General features: G+C 58.1%; 3 protein-coding genes across 5 annotated transcripts in view; 2 read left to right on the forward strand and 1 right to left on the reverse strand.

Moving 5' to 3' along the window:
- Positions 1–11: 11 nt before the first annotated feature.
- INKA1 (inka box actin regulator 1) lies at positions 12–2,347 on the reverse strand. The gene is made up of 2 exons (XM_074914159.1): positions 2,235–2,347; positions 12–928 (listed from the first exon to the last, which is right to left on the reverse strand). The coding sequence occupies exons 1-2, from the start codon at positions 2,283–2,285 to the stop codon at positions 59–61; spliced, it is 921 nt and encodes a 306-aa protein (XP_074770260.1). The 5' UTR covers positions 2,286–2,347; the 3' UTR covers positions 12–58.
- An 821-nt stretch (positions 2,348–3,168) lies between these two features.
- Positions 3,169–9,226, forward strand: CDHR4 (cadherin related family member 4). Its single transcript, XM_074914606.1, has 19 exons — positions 3,169–3,220; positions 3,557–3,577; positions 3,735–3,931; positions 4,003–4,165; positions 4,247–4,332; positions 4,459–4,554; positions 5,005–5,108; positions 5,181–5,317; positions 5,398–5,563; positions 5,657–5,807; positions 6,074–6,176; positions 6,430–6,645; positions 6,726–6,865; positions 6,948–7,092; positions 7,167–7,369; positions 7,457–7,596; positions 8,800–8,866; positions 8,966–8,996; positions 9,132–9,226. Exons 1-19 carry the CDS (start codon positions 3,169–3,171, stop codon positions 9,185–9,187), a joined length of 2,274 nt encoding a protein of 757 aa, XP_074770707.1. The 3' UTR covers positions 9,188–9,226.
- Positions 9,227–10,954: 1,728 nt separating this feature from the next.
- The window catches only part of IP6K1 (inositol hexakisphosphate kinase 1), a 39,081-nt gene continuing 31,246 nt past the window's right edge, over positions 10,955–18,789 (forward strand). For 2 of the 3 annotated variants that reach the window (XM_074914682.1, XM_074914686.1), the window contains exons 1-3: positions 10,955–11,050; positions 11,661–11,716; positions 16,228–16,327. The gene's annotated coding sequence lies outside the window, so the exon portion shown is untranslated. The remainder of the gene's footprint in view (positions 11,051–11,660; positions 11,717–16,227; positions 16,328–18,789) is intronic. The other variant, XM_074914684.1, reaches the window with a different exon arrangement.

Here is an 18,789-nt window from a genome sequence, read left to right on the forward strand (position 1 = left end):
CCGTACAAAACCGGGGTTTATTTACAGCGGAGGAGGGTGCGGGCAGGGGCGAGCAGGGCTAAATGTAGCCAATAACGTCGTTGCAGATGATGGGCTGGCGGCTGCGGCTGTTCATGAGGGCAGTGAAGCGGTGGAAGTCCGTGGCCAGCTGAGCAATGTTGCTGTGGGACTGGTGGAAGCAGGCGCCCTTGGGCTGCCCCCCGAGCCCCAGCGGGCAGGAGAAACGCTTGGTGGCTTCACGGCTACCTGGCCGGGCACTCTCGGCCCCCCGAGGCCGGGCCATGTTGGCCAGCTTACGGCGTACGTTGCCTGAGAGGCTGAGCAGGAAGGCGGGGGGCTTGGCCAGCCGGCGGGAGGGCTCGGCAGGGCTTCGGCGCCGGGGTTCGGCACCCACCTCGGGCAGGTCCATCCAGTTCTCCACCAGGTCAGCGAAGCAGTTGTCACCCAGCACCAGGGGCTGTCGGTTCCGGCTCTGTGACAGCAGTGCCACGGTCCAGTCCCGCGTGTCGGTGGGCTCCAGCACCCGCCACTGCTCCAGGCAGGCGTCTGAGGTGGATTTAGGGCGGGTGCGGCGGGCGGGGGCAGGTGGCGGGGCGGCGGGGCCGGCGGAGAGCCGGTGCGCCCGCTGGCAGGGCGGCGGGTGCCGGCGCCTCACGGGTGCCTCCTCCTCCCGCCACGTGCCCCCCGACGCCTCTGAGTACCCCGAGTCGAACTCCAGGCTGCGCTCGCTGGCTGGGGGGGAGCGGGCAGCCAAGCACACCCCATCCTCCTCCTCGCCCCCCGGCTCCAGGCTGCAGGCCGAGTCCGCTGCCGAGCCGGGGCGCGGCGGGCGGGGGGCCGGCCCCAGCGCCCCTCCAGGGTGCTGTGGCGCCTGCCGCGTGCCGGGCATGTGCGCCCACGATGCCGCCCCTGCCTCCCGCCGGCACCACTGTAAGGAAAGGGCAGGTCAGCGCTGTCGTCCCCGCTTCCCCCTTCTAGCACTATGCACCCCCCATCGCACCCCCTGGCCACCCCATGCCCCCCAGTCCCGGCTCGGGGGGGGGCTTCGCTCGCAGAGCCGGGCATGCAACGGGGAGTGGGGCGCAGGTCTTGGCTTGCCTGCAGCCCCGGGCCCCGCTTTCCTGCGGCTCCTGCGCCGAGCCGGCTGGCGTGCAGCGGCATGTCGGGTGAGCAAGCAGGCACCCAGCCCTGGCCGTGCCTGCGGGAAATGACACAGGGCCACGGCACGTAGGAGCCGGGCGCCCCGCTGCCCCCCCGCCAGCCCCTCAATTCCCCTGGCCCCGGTGGGACGGCAGCCGGGACACCCCACCGGCAGGACCCTGCTGGTGGCGCAGGGCCAGCTGGAGCCCCAGGGCACCCGCGGGTGCTGGGGCGGGGCGCTCCCCCCATGCCTTGGCAGGGCCACCTCACCCACCCCGTGCCCTCCAGCCGGGACACCCCGGGTGACGTCAGGGTACAGCCAGGCCTGCGCCCAGGGCCAGAGGCCCCCCGAAGCGCCAGGGAGCGTGGGGGGCCGGGGCCGAACAGAGCGTGGCCGGGCGGGTGCTGGAAGGGATGGCTGGCTCCCGCAGCTGGGCCGCTCCTCGCTCTTGAATTCCTATTGTCTGAACCCAAAAGCAGGGTGTTACGTCCGCTTTCCTTTCCGCGCTGGAGCCGCGGGAAGCTGAGCGAGCAGGAGGGATCGCTCCCCGTCCTGGTTAACCAGCCCCCTTCGGCTGGCCCCAACAGAGCTGCTGGCCGGGCTGTCTCTGTCCCCATCCCGGTCCCCAACCCGGTCCCCGCTGGCTGGGACCCCCTCGGCCAGCCCTGCTGGCAACGTGCCACCGCTCCGTGCGTACCGGGGACGCCGGCACACCCGGTGCGGGCAGCTGGGTAGGCGTGCGGCAGGCCCGGGGGAGCCGGCTGGGCCACCCTGTCACCGCCAGCCCCCTCGGGCAGCCCAGGCGGGTGGCAGGGTGGCAGGTCCGGGGTGGCGGTGCCGCTGGCGCCCTGACGGCTGGGCACTGTGGCCCCTGGCCACCCGCGTCCCACGGTCAGCCGTGCCCTCACCGCCACCCGCGTCCCACCGGTGTCCCGTGTCCCACCGGACGTCCACGTCCCCCTCGCCGCCTTGGCCTTGCGCGTGATGTCACGGCGCTGATGTCACGGCCAGCGCCCTGACATCACGGCAATGCCCGGGCGGGGCGCGGGCAGGGTGGCCCCCGTTCCCTCCCGGTGTCCGTGGCGGCACTCACCCGCTCGGCGCCGAGCTGGCCCGGGCAGGCGTCCGGGCGGGCGCTCTGCATGCCCGGCCCGGTCCCGCGCCCGGTCCCGCCGGTGCCGGTAGCGGTGGCGGTGGCGGTGCCGGTGGCAGAGCAGCAGCGGAGCGCGACAGAGCGCCCGGCCGTGCCCGCCCGCTCCCGGCGCTGCCTGGGCGGCACCGCCCCGCCCCGCCGCAGCCAATGGGGCCGCCGTAACGTGAGCCCGGCCCGCACCGGCACCGGCACCGCCGCCCCGCGGCCCCGCCCCGCCCCGCCCCGCCGCCCCGGGGCCCCGCGCCGGGCACCACCCGGGCACCGCTGGGCGAGGCTGGGCCCGGGGCACCGGCTGGGGAGGGCAGGACCCGCGGCACCGGTGGGCAGCACCCCGCCCCGCAGGCACCGGGGGTCCCGGGGTCGGGAAGCCTTGGCGGGAGGGAGGGCAGCCCAGTGCCAGGGTCCCGGCGGAGGCACCCGCCGCCACCGGGCTGCCAGAATAAGTTCAAGTGCTGGAGGAGGGACAGGTGACCCCGGCCACCCAGGCCACGCTCCGCCAGCGCCTATTAATTGGGCGCTAATAGCACTTAATAGGAATTCCTGGAGAAGCGGCTCTGGCTTGCAAATGAAGGAGAACACGGCCAAAAATTACCTCCCAGCTAATTTTCCCAGTTCCCGAGCGTGCCGCGTGGCCAGGCAGCGTGGTGTGGCGGCGAAACCCCACGGAGCATCGCTGCCCGCTTGCCCCGCGCCAGCCAGGGGATGGCGGGAGGCGGGGAGCAGAGGCTGAGGGACCTGGGGGCACCGGGGCCGTGCCCTGTCCCTGCCCTGGGGCCGGGCTGGCAGTCGGGGCTGGCCAGTGTGACGCTGGGCCGGGGTGGTGCCCAGCACCCCTGGCAACGGGCTCCAGCTTGTCCCAAACAGCCAGCGAGCCATGGACATGCACGGACGCCTCACCTTCCTCCTCCTCAGCCTCCGTGCCTCAGGTAGGCACTTGAGGCTCACAGCGTTGGGGGTACCCTTTTGCCAGACCCTGGGTGGGGGACGAAGAGGAGGGGGACAGGGAACAGACGCCCCTCATTTGTCCCCATGTGTGTGGAGCTGCACCCAGGATGGGCAGAGGGGCTGGCACCTGCCTGCTTGGGTTCAGGCAGGGAGGGGGCATTGCTGGGGCATCCTCAGGGCGTTATTGAGGGCATCGTTGGGGCATATCCAGACACCAGTGGTGCAACCCTGGAGCATCACAGGGACATCTCTGGGGGCTCCCCAGGGCATTGCTGGGAGACACCCGGCAGGCTGGGGTGACACTTGTCTCTTTGCAGGGACTTTCGTCAGAGCAGCAGGTAAGGGTGGCGTGCCCCTGGGCCCTGCTGCACCCGGCAGGGACACCCGTGCCCACGTGGGTGCCTGGGTGCGGGAGCAGAGCTCCCTAAGCGCGGCTGGGCGAGCTGTCAGTGGCGTTGGCCAGATGCGAGGTCGGTCCCTGGGGTCTCCCGCCAGCCCTGCCCGACCTGCCACGTGTGGTGGCCCTCAGCGAGGATGCGGCACCGGGCACCCGCGTGGCTGAGGTGACCGTGTCCTGCAGCAACGTGAGCGGCAGCCCCAATGTCACCCTGCACAGCATCGAGCCTGGCCACCCCTTCAACCCCATCGCCATCAGCGCTGACCCTGTGGCCGCCACCACGTTTCATGCAGAGGTGAGGCTGGGGGACGGGGAGCAGGGCAGGAGCCCGTGGGCGCCCTGCTGAGTGCCGTGTCCCCATGGCAGGTGACACTGCGTGCCGGTGCAGAGCTTGATGCCCGTCGGGTGAACCAGTACACCCTGATCCTGCGGGCTGCTTGTCCCGGTGAGGATGAGGTGGAAGAGCGGCTCTTTGTCCGGGTGACGGCAGAACTGGCGCTGCGCTGTGACACCCCCTTCACCAGCGCGGGTAGGAGCCGGGGGAAGCGTGAGGAGCAGGGGCCGTGGGTGCCGGCTGGCACTGGGCACCCACAGCCATGCTGTGCCACAGGGGGAGATGTGGTGCAGGTGCTGGCGGACGTGGCACCCTGGACACCCCTGTACGCGGTGCTGCCGCAGACGCTTGGTGGGCTGACGGTGAGTGGCAGCTGCCCCCAGGCTCACAGGCCGCACAGGCAGGAGCAGTCTCGGGGACGGCTGAACCCCAGGTGGGGAGGCGGGGAGCAGGGGTTCACCCTCCTTCCACCACTCATCTCTCTGCAGTTCAGGCTCCAAAACCACGACACACCACTCAGGCTCACTCGCAGGGGCTTGGTGCTGGCGCCTGCCAGTGGCTTTGACCCCAGCAAGGACAACCAGGTGGGCACCAGTGTCCCCAGGCTGTCACAGCCTCCTCTCAGCCCACCTGGGCTTAGGCCCTTGCTGGCACTGGCAGCAGGTCTCTGCATCCTGCTCCTCCCTTAGGGCTCCCGTCTCGTCTCCCCCCAGTCCCAGGAGTGCTCCAGCCCTGCCCTATACCCAGCTCCATCCCCTTCTGCATCTCGAGTCCTGTCCCAGTCCTCATCCCTGCCCTATTCCCATCCCCATTCCGGTCTCTAGCTCATCCTCAGCGCCATCTTCATCCCTCCTCCCATCCCTGTTCCTGCTCCAAGCCCCATTCTTGTCCCTGTCTCCCTCCCCTCCCCTTTCCTGTCTCTGTCCTTGTTCCTGTCCCCATCCTGTTGTTATCTTTATTACTATCCTTATCCCCATCCCCATCCCTGCTGCCACTCGGGGCTGTCCCATGGCCGCCCCGACGCTGCCCCGCAGACATTCAGGCTGGAGATCGAGGTGACGGACCGCCATGGGCACAACTGCAGTGGGGCCGTGAGGGTGGAGGTGCTGCCATCGCGCCGTCCTCGTGTCACCTTCCTGTGAGTGAGGCTTGGCTGGGCAGAGGGTGCTGGTGGCAGCAGGCCATGACATGCTGCCTGCTTTGCCTGTAGTGAGCCAGAGCGGGACGTGACAGTGCTGGAGAGCACCGGACCCTTGGAGTTGGTCACTCAGGTTCGTGCTAGTGGTGACAATGTCCGTTATGCCATCCTTGCTCCTGTGGCGCCTGCACTCTTCACCATCAACGAGGGTGAGCAGGGCAGCATGGTTCCCCAGGGCCACCCTGTCCCTGCGGCCGTGCCCTGTGTGAGGCCGTGCCTCCTCCCGCAGTGACGGGTGAGATCCGCAGCACCCGCCGGCTGGCAGTGGCCCACACACGCCTCCTTGTCCGGGCTTACAACGCACTGCGCCCCTCCGACCAGGCCACCACCACGCTCAACATCACAGTGCAAGGGATAGACCGGCAGGCGCCGAGCTGCATCCCAGCCATCTCTGTGTACGGTTCAGGGGGAGAGTGAGGTGTGGGGGATGCTCTGCCGTGTCCAGGACAGGGGGGATGGGAGCTGAGCTGCTGGCTGCCCTGCCACAGGTCCCAGGTGCCCGAGACAGTGTCCCCTGGCAGCACCCTCGTGACACTGAGGTGCACCGACTCCTCTGGCACTGAGGCGTCTCTGCACTATGCCCTTGAGGGGTCCCCTGCCTCCCACTCCCGCTTCCGCATGGAGGGGCCACAGCTACAGGTGAGCAGCCACAGGTAACGCCCAGGTGGCTGGTGAGCCTGGACCTGGGGGAGCCCAGTGGGACACTGGGGACCCTCTGATGTGCCATCACGCTGGATCCCACCCCAGGGCTCCCCGGGACTCTTCCCAAGGCCTGACCACTCCCCAGCCTTGCTCCCTCCTGGTCCCCCAGCACCACAGCTTTGAGGGATACCCTGGCTTTGTGGGACACCCCAGCTTTGCAGAGCACCTTGACTCTGCCTGACCCCCCCACCCTGTCTTGGCAGGTCAATGCCACCCTGGACTATGACTCAGAGGCCGTGGCTGCTGTGGGGTTCCAGTTCACGGCCACCGTTGTGGTGACGGCGGGAGGACAGCCCCCACGGAGTAGTGAGTGCCTGTGTCCCTGGGGGGTGCAATGGGGGAGGTCATGGAAGAGGTAGGAAAAGCCCCTTCCCAGCCCCAAAACCAGCAGATCACTGAGGAAACGTTCCTCCCTTGTTGCACCAGAGACACTTGGCCCCAGGGGTGGTGCCACCATCCCTGCATCCCCCAGCCTGACACAGGGGGAGCACGCCCAGCCCGGTGTGGGCTGCAGCGTGCAGGGCGGTGCCATCACGCTGAGCCACTGTGTGCCACGCAGCCCGCGTGCCCGTGCTCGTGACAGTGACGCCCGTCAACGAATTCACACCGGTGTGCCCTAACGGTACTGCCTTCACCGTGCCGGAGACAGCGGCTTTCGGCAGCGTTGTGGGGCGCGTGGCTGGCACCGACCATGACTACCCGCCAGACAGCCTCGAGTACAGCCTGGAGGGGGGCCCTGGTCCGGCGCAGCCTTTCTCCATTGACACATGCACTGGTGAGCATCTGTCCCCTTCCCCAGCCCCCGCTGCACCCCGTGGCACCCACGGGTGCCCAGCAGCTCACACCATTCCTTAGGTGAGATCCGCGTGGTGGGACCCCTCGACTCCCAGCAGCACAAGAGCTACAGGCTGACGGTGCGGCTGACAGATACCCACAACGACCTGGACCTGGCAAAGCGTCGGAGCCGCCTGTGCAACGTGGCCGTGCACCTGCAGGTGCAAGTGCGAGCCCGTTGGGTGAACCGTGGTGGGTGCAAGCCCCCGCAGGTGCCATACCACCTCCCCCCACTCCCGACAGGCAGTGCCGGACCAGCCGCCGGTGTGCAGTCCCGAGGTGCAGGAGCTGCGGATCACGGCTGGGTCGGGTGGCCGCCAGCCCATCACCCGCCTGGCATGCCAGGGCAGCCCTGACAGCGCTGTGCTGGCATACACCATCACTGGAGGTGAGGAGTGGACAAGCCACAGCACAACTCAGCCCCTCACCGTGATGTGGCACTGAGAAAACACTCCTGTCCAGGCAACAAGGACGGAAGCTTTCGGCTGGAGGGGAACACTCTCTTCTACCTCCCCGATGACCTGGCTGAGCCCCGCACCTTTGTGCTGCTGGTGGAGGTGTGGGTCAGCTCCAGTACCCCCCGCCGCAGCACCATGGTGGCACTGGTGGTGCATGTCACCCCCCGGAGCACCCTGGTGCCACCCACCACCACCACCCAGCGCACGGTGAGCAGACCCTGCTGCCCAGGCAGCGCTCCCGGGTCTATCAGGACCCCCACCCTCGTACGCCTCCTCAAACCACCGCTTCTGTAGACACTGCAGAAGGAGCCGCTGGTTGTCACGTGGACAGAGTCGGTGTGGCACCCGCCGGCCTGGTTTGTGGCCGTGCTGACTGTCTCTGGCATCCTGCTGCTGGCCACCCTGGGCTGCACAGCATGGAGCCTGCTGTGCAGGTGAGCCCCATGGCATGGCATGGCATGGCATGGCATAGCACCGCAAGCAAGGCCAAGGGCTCATGGCTTCCTTCTCCTCCTGCAGTAACCAAGACCCTGGCAAGCTGGTCCTGGGCAAGAGGTGGGTGCTGCATGGCCGGGGCGGTTGGATCAGTGGCAAAGGGCAGCCATGCATGTTGGCGCAGGCTCCCACAGTGTCCTCACAGGCAGCCGGGAGATGCAGCGTGTTGGGGGTGTTTAATGTACCCTGTGTTTGGCTGTGGTTCGTGCGCTGCTGTGCTGGGGAGCTGTCTCTGACCCAGGGCAAGGGTGTAGTGCTGATGGGAGCCATGGGTGCAGAGACAGCAATTTGTCTGGGGGACAGGCATGGTGGTGGCCGGGCTGGGGCACAGACTCTGCAGTGGGCAGGGTGGGATGGCACAGCGCTGGCACTGCTGCCTGCCACAGGGCTGGGACCCAGCACCAGGGCTGGGGCCACTGCAGCTCACCAGGGGAGCCGTGACTTGACAGGGAAAGCTCCCTGGGAGGAGGTGAGCAGGCTGCACACACCTGGAGAATGAATGAGAGGTGACAGACGGTGAAGGGGAGGGTCCTAGGAGGCACTGGAGCCAGCACAGCCTGCACCGGGCGTCTGCACGGCGAGGAGGAGATGTGCAAGCCCACAAGCAGGATAACAGCCACCTCCAGTGGCATAACCACCTCGGGGTGATGATGCATGGCTGGATCCGTGCATCCATGCATCCACTGGTGAGGTTGGGGAAACAGTGCTTGGTGGCACTGGGGCTGTAGTGACCATGTAAGGGAGAAGATTCAGGCTCAGCCCTTCTAGGTGGCCCTGGCAGCAGGGAGGCTCTGGGCTGCAGGTCGCCCAGCAAAGCATCCTCCAAGCATAAGAACGGTGTGTGCTGGCATGTGGGGAAACAAGTGGACGTGGTGGCAGGCCAGCTTGCCACTATCAGACATTGCTGAAAGATGGTGGTGCCTGGGGGAGCAGGGCCTCTGCTGCAGGCCCCTTCAGTGGCCAGGGGACACACGGGCTGGGTAAGGGGACGATCAGGTAGGTGGATGATAAGCTCAATGGGGCACAGCTGGCAGTGCAAAGCCTGGCTAGCAACCCGCTCCTGGCAGTATCCCTCAGGGTCGAAGTTGGGAGCCCATCACTGACAGCATGCCCTCCCCTCACCCCCCCTCTTCTCTCTGCAGCTCCTGGGATGTGGTGGAGCAGAGAGGAGATGAGAAGGATCAGGGCCACCTCCATGCTGGCAGCCCAGTAAGTGTGTGCCATGATGGCAAGGGCGTGTGCCCTGCTGAGAGGGTGGGTGGGAGCCCTGGGGCTCTCAACACCCTCTCCTGCCTCTCCTCCACACAGGGGCAGTTTGACGGCCGTGCCCAGGACCCATGTGAGTGCTCTCTTTTGTGGGCTCAGCAGCCTCAGGCTGTGTCCCTTGGAGCAGAGGGGCCTGGGGGACAGGAGAGACGGGCGCTGGGCAGCGCTGAGGGGGAATGGCTGACTGCTGCTTCGCTTCCCATCCCAGGCACCGGCAGGGACTATCTCTTCAACAGCGTGACTGGGGCACGGCGCTGGATCTGAGTGATGTGACTTGGTGAGGAGCTCCCTGTGACCCACAGCTCCCTGCAGACCGTGCCAGGCAGAACACCAGGTCTGGCAGACACTCGGCGTGACCCTCGGGCCTGGGAGGAGGAGGGGTTCCCTCCTCTGTGACCAAACCCGCCTCCCACAGGGTGCAGACAGCCCCTGAGCTGCCCCAGCTGGCACAGACCCAATAAATGTTGGCAAAGATTGCACCCCCTGCCGTGATTGCCGTAGGGAGTGCTGTGGCCAGGCAGTCCTGCCAGTGGCTGTCCTGGTGGCTGTCCTGCTGTGGCTGTCATTAGCGCAGTCTCCAGTTTGGTATGTGGGTGGCCTGACCCAGAACCAGGATGGCAGTTATGGCAGCACCAGCCCCAGGCTGGGGTTGACACTGTGAAAAATGTGCTGAGCTCTGGTCACAGCAGCATCTCCAAAGCCCCTGGATGTGACCCAGCCAGGACAGTCCTCTGCGGAGACATGATCTGGGACAAGAAAACTCAATCATGGGTAATTCTGAGAAACTTTTGTCCCATGTCCCCCTCAAGCTCTCCCTTGCTCAAGCACTCCCAGGTGCAAATGGGTGGGACAAGCAGCTGGACAGCAGAGGGGCCAGGTTTCTTAATTGGGAGAAAAAGTGAATTAGCATGTGCGCAGGTAAGCACAACATGCTGCAGGATTGTTAGCAGGGCCTGGCGAACGGGGGAGCGCTTTGAAGGAGTCAGGCAGCCTGGGAGGTGGGAAATGGGTTACTTGAATTTCAAAGGAGCACTCCATGGGACATCTCCCTGGCAGCTCCCAGGGAAATGAAGCGCTGGCTGGTTAAAGGGAAAGGGACTAATTGGAGGAGTAGGTGGCTAAAAAGGAGGAAGAGGAGGGCAGGAGCCAGCTGTGAAATGTCACAGTGAAGAGGGGTTACCGCTGTGACTCTGGGGGTCCCCTTGCCCTGAGCCCACAGGGACTGTGACCGTTTGGAAATTAAACCTTTTATTGTACCGGATCGGTGCACAAACACATTCCACTCGCTGCTCTGAGGAGCCAGCCTGGCGTGAGGAGCTGCTGGAGGCCAGGCCGCAGCGGGGGAAGCGGAGTTTAGCCCGGCTGACTCCGCACGATGCATCGCGCCAAGCGGGCAGCGCCGCCCCGCCGGGGCCGCCCCACTCGTCCAAGGCCCCGAGAAGCCAGATCGGCCGGGCTGAGGTGTGAGGCCGGTCCCCGAGCCCGGCCTGCGGCCCGGGAGAGCGGCGGGAGGCCCCGGGGAAGAGCGGCGGGAGGCGCCGGGAAGAGCGGCGGGAGGCGCCCGGGAAGAGCGGCGGGAGGCCCCGGGGAAGAGCGGCGGGAGGCGCCCGGGAAGAGCGGCGGGAGGCGCCGGGGAAGAGCGGCGGGAGGCGCCCGGGAAGTGCGGCGGGAGGCGCCGGGAAGAGCGGCGCCGGCCGCGCCTCACACAGCCGGCAGAGCAGGGCCCGCGGCCCGCGCCCATTGGCCGAGCGCCCCCCCATGGGTAGCCAATGAGACGGCGCAGCCCGCGAGGAGGCGGGGTGCTGCGGAGCGTCACGTGTGCCTAACGTGCGCGGCCATCCAGACGCAGGTCGCGCAACGAAAGGGGCGGGGCGGCCCTGCGCTTGAGTAACGGATATTCTGGCCTATTATCGTTTTCATATCGCCTCGGTGGGCGGGGAACGGCGTTGGATGGCCGCAAGAGGTGGGGAGGCGGGCTTTGAATGGCGCGGTTGCTATGACGGCCAGGCATCGGCGCTCCGCCCCCTCGGCCGCCGCCATCTTGTTGTTGATTCGAACGGCGGGGAGCGGGCGGCGGGGGGGGCTCGGTGTCGCCAGCCCCCGGCTGGGCAGGCAGGGCCGGCCCCGGTGAGCCGCAGCGAGCGAGGGCCCAAGCAGGCTGAGGGGGCGGCACGGCTGAGCCGAGCGCGCTGCCGTGGGGGAGGGAAGGGAGAACCGGGCGCGCTGCCGTGAGGGGAGGGAGGGGAGAACCGGGCGCGCTGCCGTGAGGGGAGGGAGGGGAGAACCGGGCGCGGCCCCGCGAAGGGAGATGGAAGAGCCCGGTGCGGTCCGATGGGGGGGATGGAGCCCAGTGCGGCCCCGCGGGGAGTGGGGGGAATACACGGACGCGGCCCCGTGAAGAGTCGGGCTGAGGTGGGGGGCCGAGCCCCGGGGCGGGGGGGAGCCAGGGACGGACCCGTGGTGGGGACAATCCCGGCGCGATCCCGTGAGGTGGGGAAGGGGGGAGCCCGGCGCGCCCTCGTGTTTGTCGGGGAGGAAGACCTAGGTGCTTCCCCGTGCGAGGCTCGTACGGGGCACAGCTGGGGCGGGAGGGTCGTTCCCAGCGTGGGGAGGGCTCTGGGAGCTGGGCTCAGCGAGGGCAGCACGATGCCAGGGCAGGGCCGTGCTGCCCCCGCCGGAGGCCCTGCCCGGCAAACAGATCTAGCGTCCCCTCCCTTTGTGCCTTTCCCTTCCACAGAAGCTGCGTGCAGGAAGGAGCTCGGCAAACCACGGTGGTAACATGAAACCAACATGGTGAGGAAGCTGGTGGGGTTGGGGGCCCTTTCTGCGTCCCAGCGTGCTGCCGTCCCTGCAGAGGAGGGGATGTGGGCAGGTTCTGCTAACGCTGGTGGCCCCAGTGGGTACCGGGAGGCGCCTGGCTGTCCTCAGAGGCTGATGTGCTCATGGGTCTGCAGACCTGGACCGTAACCAACCTTCCCTGGGTTTTCCAAGTGGGACTTGGGTTAGGAGAGGTGGTACTGACTCTGTTCAGTCTTCAGCTACTCTGAATTTAAGCTGGCGCCACGCTCCATGTTCCTCCATCTTAAAGCTCTGAATCAGCAAGGCCCTCATTTTTCGTTCCAGCAATATGCTTTAGTATGTGCTGCCTTTTTCACTTCAGAAAACTCTGTTTCTGCTTCATCTGCTTTTCCTCCCTTCAGGTTCACCTGCCTTAACTAAAGCTGAATTCCAAGATTGGCCTTTACTAACGAAGTACTGAATGGTGCCAGAACAGTGTGGGGTTGGGTCTCTGCTCATTCTTAATGTAATATTCCTATAGTTGGTAGGCCTATTTGTGTAAACTTAGCTGGTAACTTGTCTCACAAAATAATATGCTATAATGTCTTGTGCAAGTCTCTTTGTATTGAACTGTCATTTGCAGCTGATAGACTGACGTACGTGCATATAGTCAGATTTTCAGCAGAGAAAACATTGTATTCTTGTTATATATCACTGAACTGAGACTTTCGTTTCCTGTTTACAGAGATTCTGTCAGGACCTCGGAAGTGTTTTAGAATTAATTATATTGGTTATTAGATGTTGTCATTGTAACCCTAAATAGGTCTATTAGAGACATCCTAATCCTGTATAACAGTTCTTTATTATTGCAATTGAGAAATATCTTTCTGTGGCTTGGTTAGTTTAGCACTGACCTAAGGTAGGTGCTTTGTTTTGGAGCTGGAAGGAGAGTGGTAGGTTGTGAAAAGATTTAAGTCTGAACCCTGTATATAGCAAGATAACACTGGGTTGTTGTTTCAACTGCATAAAACTCTTGTCAATGCTCTGGATTGTCCTAATGGTAATTTTTCTTCTGATAGCATCAGAGAGTGTTTCATACCTTCTGCAGCTTTTTCAGCACAGCCATATCCAGGTGCATGGATGAACAGCCTGTGCCATCCTGGTTAAAGCCTGTTAGGCAGATCTGAGTGTCCTATTCATGGTGTTGCCTTTGTTTCCTGTCTGATAAGGACTTTTGGGAAAGCAGAGGAAGTGATCTTTGGCTCATTGAGTGTATATGTAGATGATATGTTGATATATTCGGGATCATTACCATAGGAATTTCTGACCACAGTGTTGGAAAGAGTAAGATATGTGGTAGGACCCTCTTTGGAACAGTGCATGTGACTTTCCTAGGTTAGTTTCTACTCTGGTTATCCAGTAGGTGCCTTGGGGCAGTTTTGTGTGTTTCTTACATAGAAAAAGAGCAAGTTAGCATGATTCACTGTTCAGATGAGAAGGGGGCCAGTTTCTAGGATCCAATTCTAGTCACTGGAAGTTTTGGTTGTGCCACCTTCCATGAGTAGCTTTGCAGTCACTTTAAGCTCATGTAAGCGTAGACTGCAACCAACAGGAGGTTCTTGTCCTGTCACTGGTGCTAGCTGGGCTGTTTGTAGAGGTGGGAATCAGAGTTCCCTGACTTACGGGCTGATCAAACTGAAGACAAACTGACTATTTTTTCCTCCCCAGCTTTGAGGGTGTTTAAATGATTTTGCTGTTGCAAGGGCAGTTGGGGGAACGTGGGGCTGGTGGTGGAATGGAGTCTTATTCTTGTTCGTGGTAACCTGCACTGTGATTATGAAATGCTGTAACAATGTGTTTTTATATATTGTTATATAAAAATATAATTTAAAAATACATATTTACATATATTTTAAAATTAATTGGAACAGTAGCATCCGTGCTTCTTTCATACTACTTTTGTGAATAGTGTCATTGTGTGGTTCATCAGGGTGATAACGTTGGGTATCTCCTCCTTATAAAAATATTCTAGAAAGCAAAGATGTGTTTTGGGATCCCCTTTTGTGGTAGATTGTGTTAGTCAACTGACCTGCAAGTTATTCTGTATTGCATTGCACGTAGTGAGAAGTCAGGTTTAGAATAGCAAGCACTCAAATGTCAAAAAATACCCAGGCTGAAGTAGTACCTGTACTCTTAATCAGCTGATTAGCCCTCTGAACAGGCATTGTGATTTCTTCTTAATCATGCAGTTGCATGCTGTTCTCATCCTATCTGACCTGCCTAGTTTTTTCTCTCCTTCCCTCCCCCATATGTGGAGCTTATTCATTTCAGTTAAAATTATCAAACTCTGAAAATGTGACCTTGTTGAGCTTGACTAGTGTGAGATGAGGAGCCCTGTCCAAGGTTGGAGTCTTTGTTGACCATCTGCTTACAGGACACAGTCTCTTTGGTTCAGTGGATCACCAAATGTTTGTAAAAAGGTTTGATCACTTGCCTTGTCAGGTTTCAGTTTTTAGTTGATTTCTCTGTGTCTTCTGTGTCTAAAGGTTGTCATGTATCTGGTGAGTTCTGACTGGCACCCTGGGGTACGAGGTGGCACTGTTGTGTGGTTTCCATTGGAATAACAAAATGTAGGTGGTAAGTTTGAACATCCACAGCCTGTGCTCTAGAAGGAGGTATGTTTCTTCCATCTGTGGTTGACATGCAGGTACTGACACCATTGTAAATCTGACAGAGGCCTTGTTTGGTCCGTTACTTGGGCATTGCATTGTAACCCAGGCACTTCACTTGCTGCCATCAAATTCCCCCAATTTGCCCCTCAAGAATTTGCTTGTAATGTGTTTGAGACGTGTGCATCACAGTTGAGTGTTGATGCTGAGATTTACAGTCTTGAAAGTGAGTACTGACAGAAAACTGCAGCCTGATTTGTTTACTCTTATGTTTGACAGTGTCACACCATCAGTCTTGGTGCTGGGCAGGGTTTAGATTTGAACTTGACTTCCAGAGTTTGTGCGTGGCAACTCAGTAGAGCTGTGGCTCTGTGCTTGCTTGTTTATATAATGTGACTTGCCTAGGAGGAACTGTTTTTTCTGACTTCTCAGTCTTTGAGAAGGAATCTGTCAAAAACAAGGCTAGTAAATACAAGGGGTCCCTAGTGAGCTCTGAGATGGGTGAGATAGAGAAAAGAAGTGAAAGACAAGAAGAAAATGGAACAGAAATCTCTGCAAGAATCATGTCAAGTATGTATATTACTTTCTGTAAACTGAAGGAACCATTCAGTTATATAGAGGAGCAGCTAGCAGTCTCCCTCTTCTGTATTCCTGACGTGACAGGAATGCAGAGCAGGATGCTGGCGAGTGTTTAATCTCAGGTTTGTTGCTGCTGTCGTAGCGGGGGTGGGGGAGGAAGAGGAAGTGTTTGTGCATGGCTGCTTAGTTTCCGTTTTGCCGGCATCGCCTGTACGCAGTGCTTGTGCTGTTCTGATGTGGCAGCAGCTGTTATTTCTGGCTTTCCCAGTGTGCTCTTCGGGTAGATGTACTTTTCAGTAGATGCAGGTCTCTTAATTGGTGTGTTGGTGTGCCTGTGCTTCCTATATAGTCCCCACTGGTGAGAACTACTCTGCAGATAGTACTAAGGTGCAAGTCACTTGCCTTCTTTTATTTCTGTAGGCTTATCTATATGCATTTTAAGTAGCATTAACTGTGTATAAAAGACAGTCTTCTTTAAGCTTGCTTTTATTTTGCATAACCATTGTCAAGATGTGGTCGGTTCCGTTCACAACAAATGATTTTATCCCCTTCTCTGGGGGTAAAGGAATATGCTTTGCTGTTATAGGGTGCCTCTCTAGCTGTATAACGCTATCCATGGTAGTTAACGTTGGTGCAATTGCTTCTGTTCAAAAATAACATGGGCGTAGCTGCCATAATTATATTAGTAGAAGATCTGTGTCAACCATATCTGATAAAAGCAGTAAAAAAGGTTATGAGATGTAATGTGCCTATCCTGGTAGGATGTTACTACACGTGGTTGAGCACTCCGGTAGATAAGCTGTCTCTGATGTAGCTTTTGTAGTTAGAAAGGTTATCTCCTCCACCAGCTGTCCTGTTTCTTTGCCAAATGCTACCTCCCTTGTATTAGGGCCTACAGCAGAGCCTGCTCTGTTGCTACAGTTTAAATACTACGCTTCAATCTTTCTCCATTAATACCCATCAGTGTCTCGTGGACCAGAACAGGCGTGCATCCTGTTTTGCTCCACCTGCCGGTTGGCAGCCTTCAGCTGAGGGATGGAGGAGGCAGCTGAGGGCAGTGATCCCCTCTACCCCAGTGGTACAGTTGGTAAAGAGCATCTGTCAGGGCCCAGAGGAGTGAGTGAGAGCATTTGCGTCCTGAAAGGAGCTCGCTGTGAATTCTGGTCCCAGACTCAAGGGAGAGCATGCTCTCAAACACTCTGAATTGATGAGCAGGCAAAGATCTAAATAAAAGCTAATTTAGCACTTGCTAACTCGTTTCCATACAACATCTTCCAGGCTGACTTGCTTCTGGCGTCCTGTTCCCTCTTGATTGTGAGAGGTTGGCTCCATATTCCAGTGACTGTTCAACAGAAAGAGCTTGGCTGACATCTCTAAGGTAACTTTTTTCTGATTTGCCCACAGTACATACGCAGCCACCTTAAATACCATGCAAAGAGGAATAAGCTGCTTGCTTTTTTCCTCTTTCTTTGAAATTTTACCCTTCAAGAAATATATGTAGATATGGTTTGTGGGAGGTATGCTCTCATCTTTGGAGGATGCTATAGGAGCACCCAGGTAAGTGCACTAGTACGGTGAAAAGCTCAGTCCTGTTTTATATTTGTTAAATTTTAATCAAATTGGTGTCTGTTCTTTGTAATAAGGACTAAGCTTCCAAGATTTGGAGGCTAACTCTTATGCTCTAGCAGTTCTGGCTGTTTAGGTGGTTGAATTGCAACTGAATTATCTTACAATGATTTCAGAACTCTATCACTGTATTTTTTTTTAATTTCTATTCTGAGGTTAGTTTGCTGAAAGATGATAGGCTGGCTTGATAGTCTTCCAGGCTGAAAGGGATTATTTCGTGCTGTTCTAAATTTGGAAGAAAGTCTAGCATACCTGTTTTACCCCAGTTCTTTATCAACAAAGATATGACTCAGTAGCTGTGGTATAAGTATTTGTTTGCCAGCAGACTCGAATGACCTTGTTTTCTTGAGACAGCATGTGTTGAAACAGTGACTGTGTCGCACAGTTCACTTTGGTGGGAAGCCCCTGACCTGTGTGACTTAACGGTCTGTGTTAGTTTGAAGTGCAACAGGTAATGACCAAAGATGCCAAGCTCCACAGCTGCCTTCCGGGGTAGGGAGAGGAGACATGCTGTGCCTTCTCTGCAGGGGATGCTCCTGTTTCTTTGTCACAGCTGACTTAAGTGCTGATCTAAAGGTGAACTATTTTATAGTGCCTGTTCGGCTGTGACATTTCTTTTCCCCCTGCCCCATAGTTCTGTGCTGAGCTGCATTTTCCCCATTTTTTAAACTGCCTGGGTGGATTTATGAAAAATACATGTAATCTTTAATTCTGATTAGCATTGTCCACTGTTGGTATCAGAGTATTGTCAAGCATTTCAAAAAGTGAGTTTAGAAATCCTAGAGAGGCAAAGAAAATAGGGCTGGCTGTTTGTTCCGTGTCCTTTGATAGTACTGTCTAAGCAGCTTAAGCATGTGTGGGGAGGCAGTCATGATCTCATTACAGCTAACTATAGGCGATAAGTGGCTTCGAGCACCAAAATCAGTGCACCAGTGAATGCAGATGTCAGTGAGTTATTTAAGGAAGGATTTGGGAGAGAAGCCTAGGGGGCTGCGTAGTCCTGTGTCTTAGTCAGTGGCTGAATCAAACCAAAGAGTAACTTCAGTGAAAATGTTGGAGCTATTGCAGAAGATGAGGTATAATTGTGCTCTTGTGTTGGTTTGAGTGCTGTTGTGGACTATAAATAAAACTGGTAAAGTCCTGGAGCTTTGGAAGACCCTCAGAACACTTGCTGCCTAGGGGAAGGTATAGTTCACTTTTCCAAACTGTGATCTGTGTGTAAAGCTACGTGGCAGATCTGAGGAAGATATGCTTGTCAGATTCATGGGGGCTGGTGCTCTCATTCCACAAATGTAAAGGCCAAAAAAGACCTTTTAACTTCAGTCTTTTGAGTCTGTCCAAAAAGGATTGTTAAAGCAGCCTGAAGCTTAGTTTATGTTGAAACACTACATATGCAGGTTTTTTTAGATAGTTTCATAAACGCCCCCACACCTTCCACAATAAAACCCACATCCGGTTAATCTTGTCTGGGCAGAATTTGCTTAGATTAAGTGTGACCATATACAAAATGATTATGGATGCCCTTACTTTTGCAAATACTGGAATGGTTTGTTTTATTTCACATTTGGACCAAATATTCTAAGTGTTTGTTCTTATGCTGTACAAGTGACATTTTCTTTATGTAATTGAGGTCTTAAATATTTCACAGTTCTTACAAGTGATGACCTGAATACACTTATTAACATTTGAAGGTAAGCTATGTCTGAACTAATAAGGGTTATCAGGCATGTTTTACGTATATTTTACTTTTACAGAACTGAGAGAAAACCTCTAACTCCCATTAGTCAAACTGAAAAAGTACCACTGGTTTGCACCACGTGGAATCTGAATAGTTTTCACTCTCTTCTTCAGGTTCTATGCACGCAGGTATTTTTTTCCTGTAATAGCAGCACTCAGGGTTTCTGTTTTTCTCCTTAATCTCAGCTTTAGGTAAGTAAGATCACAGGTATTTCTGTTCCTGTGGTCTGTTTGTTAGTCTACAATGTAGCATCCTTAGGACTGACACTTCTGTATGTATTTCAGCGGTTGAGAATACAGTGAATCTGTTGACAACTTGGTTCACCTAATCACAAAACCCAGTCGTTTTAAAATGAACTCTGATTTGTAAATGCAGCTCGACTCAAATACTTCTAGTTAAAATAGTTAAGGGTATTGTATCATTCACCAGTTAAAAGCAGACCAAACTCTTGATTCACTGTGATTAAAATACTGTCC

Source organism: Athene noctua, chromosome 10 (assembly GCF_965140245.1).
Source record: "Athene noctua chromosome 10, bAthNoc1.hap1.1, whole genome shotgun sequence".
NCBI lineage: Eukaryota > Metazoa > Chordata > Aves > Strigiformes > Strigidae > Athene > Athene noctua.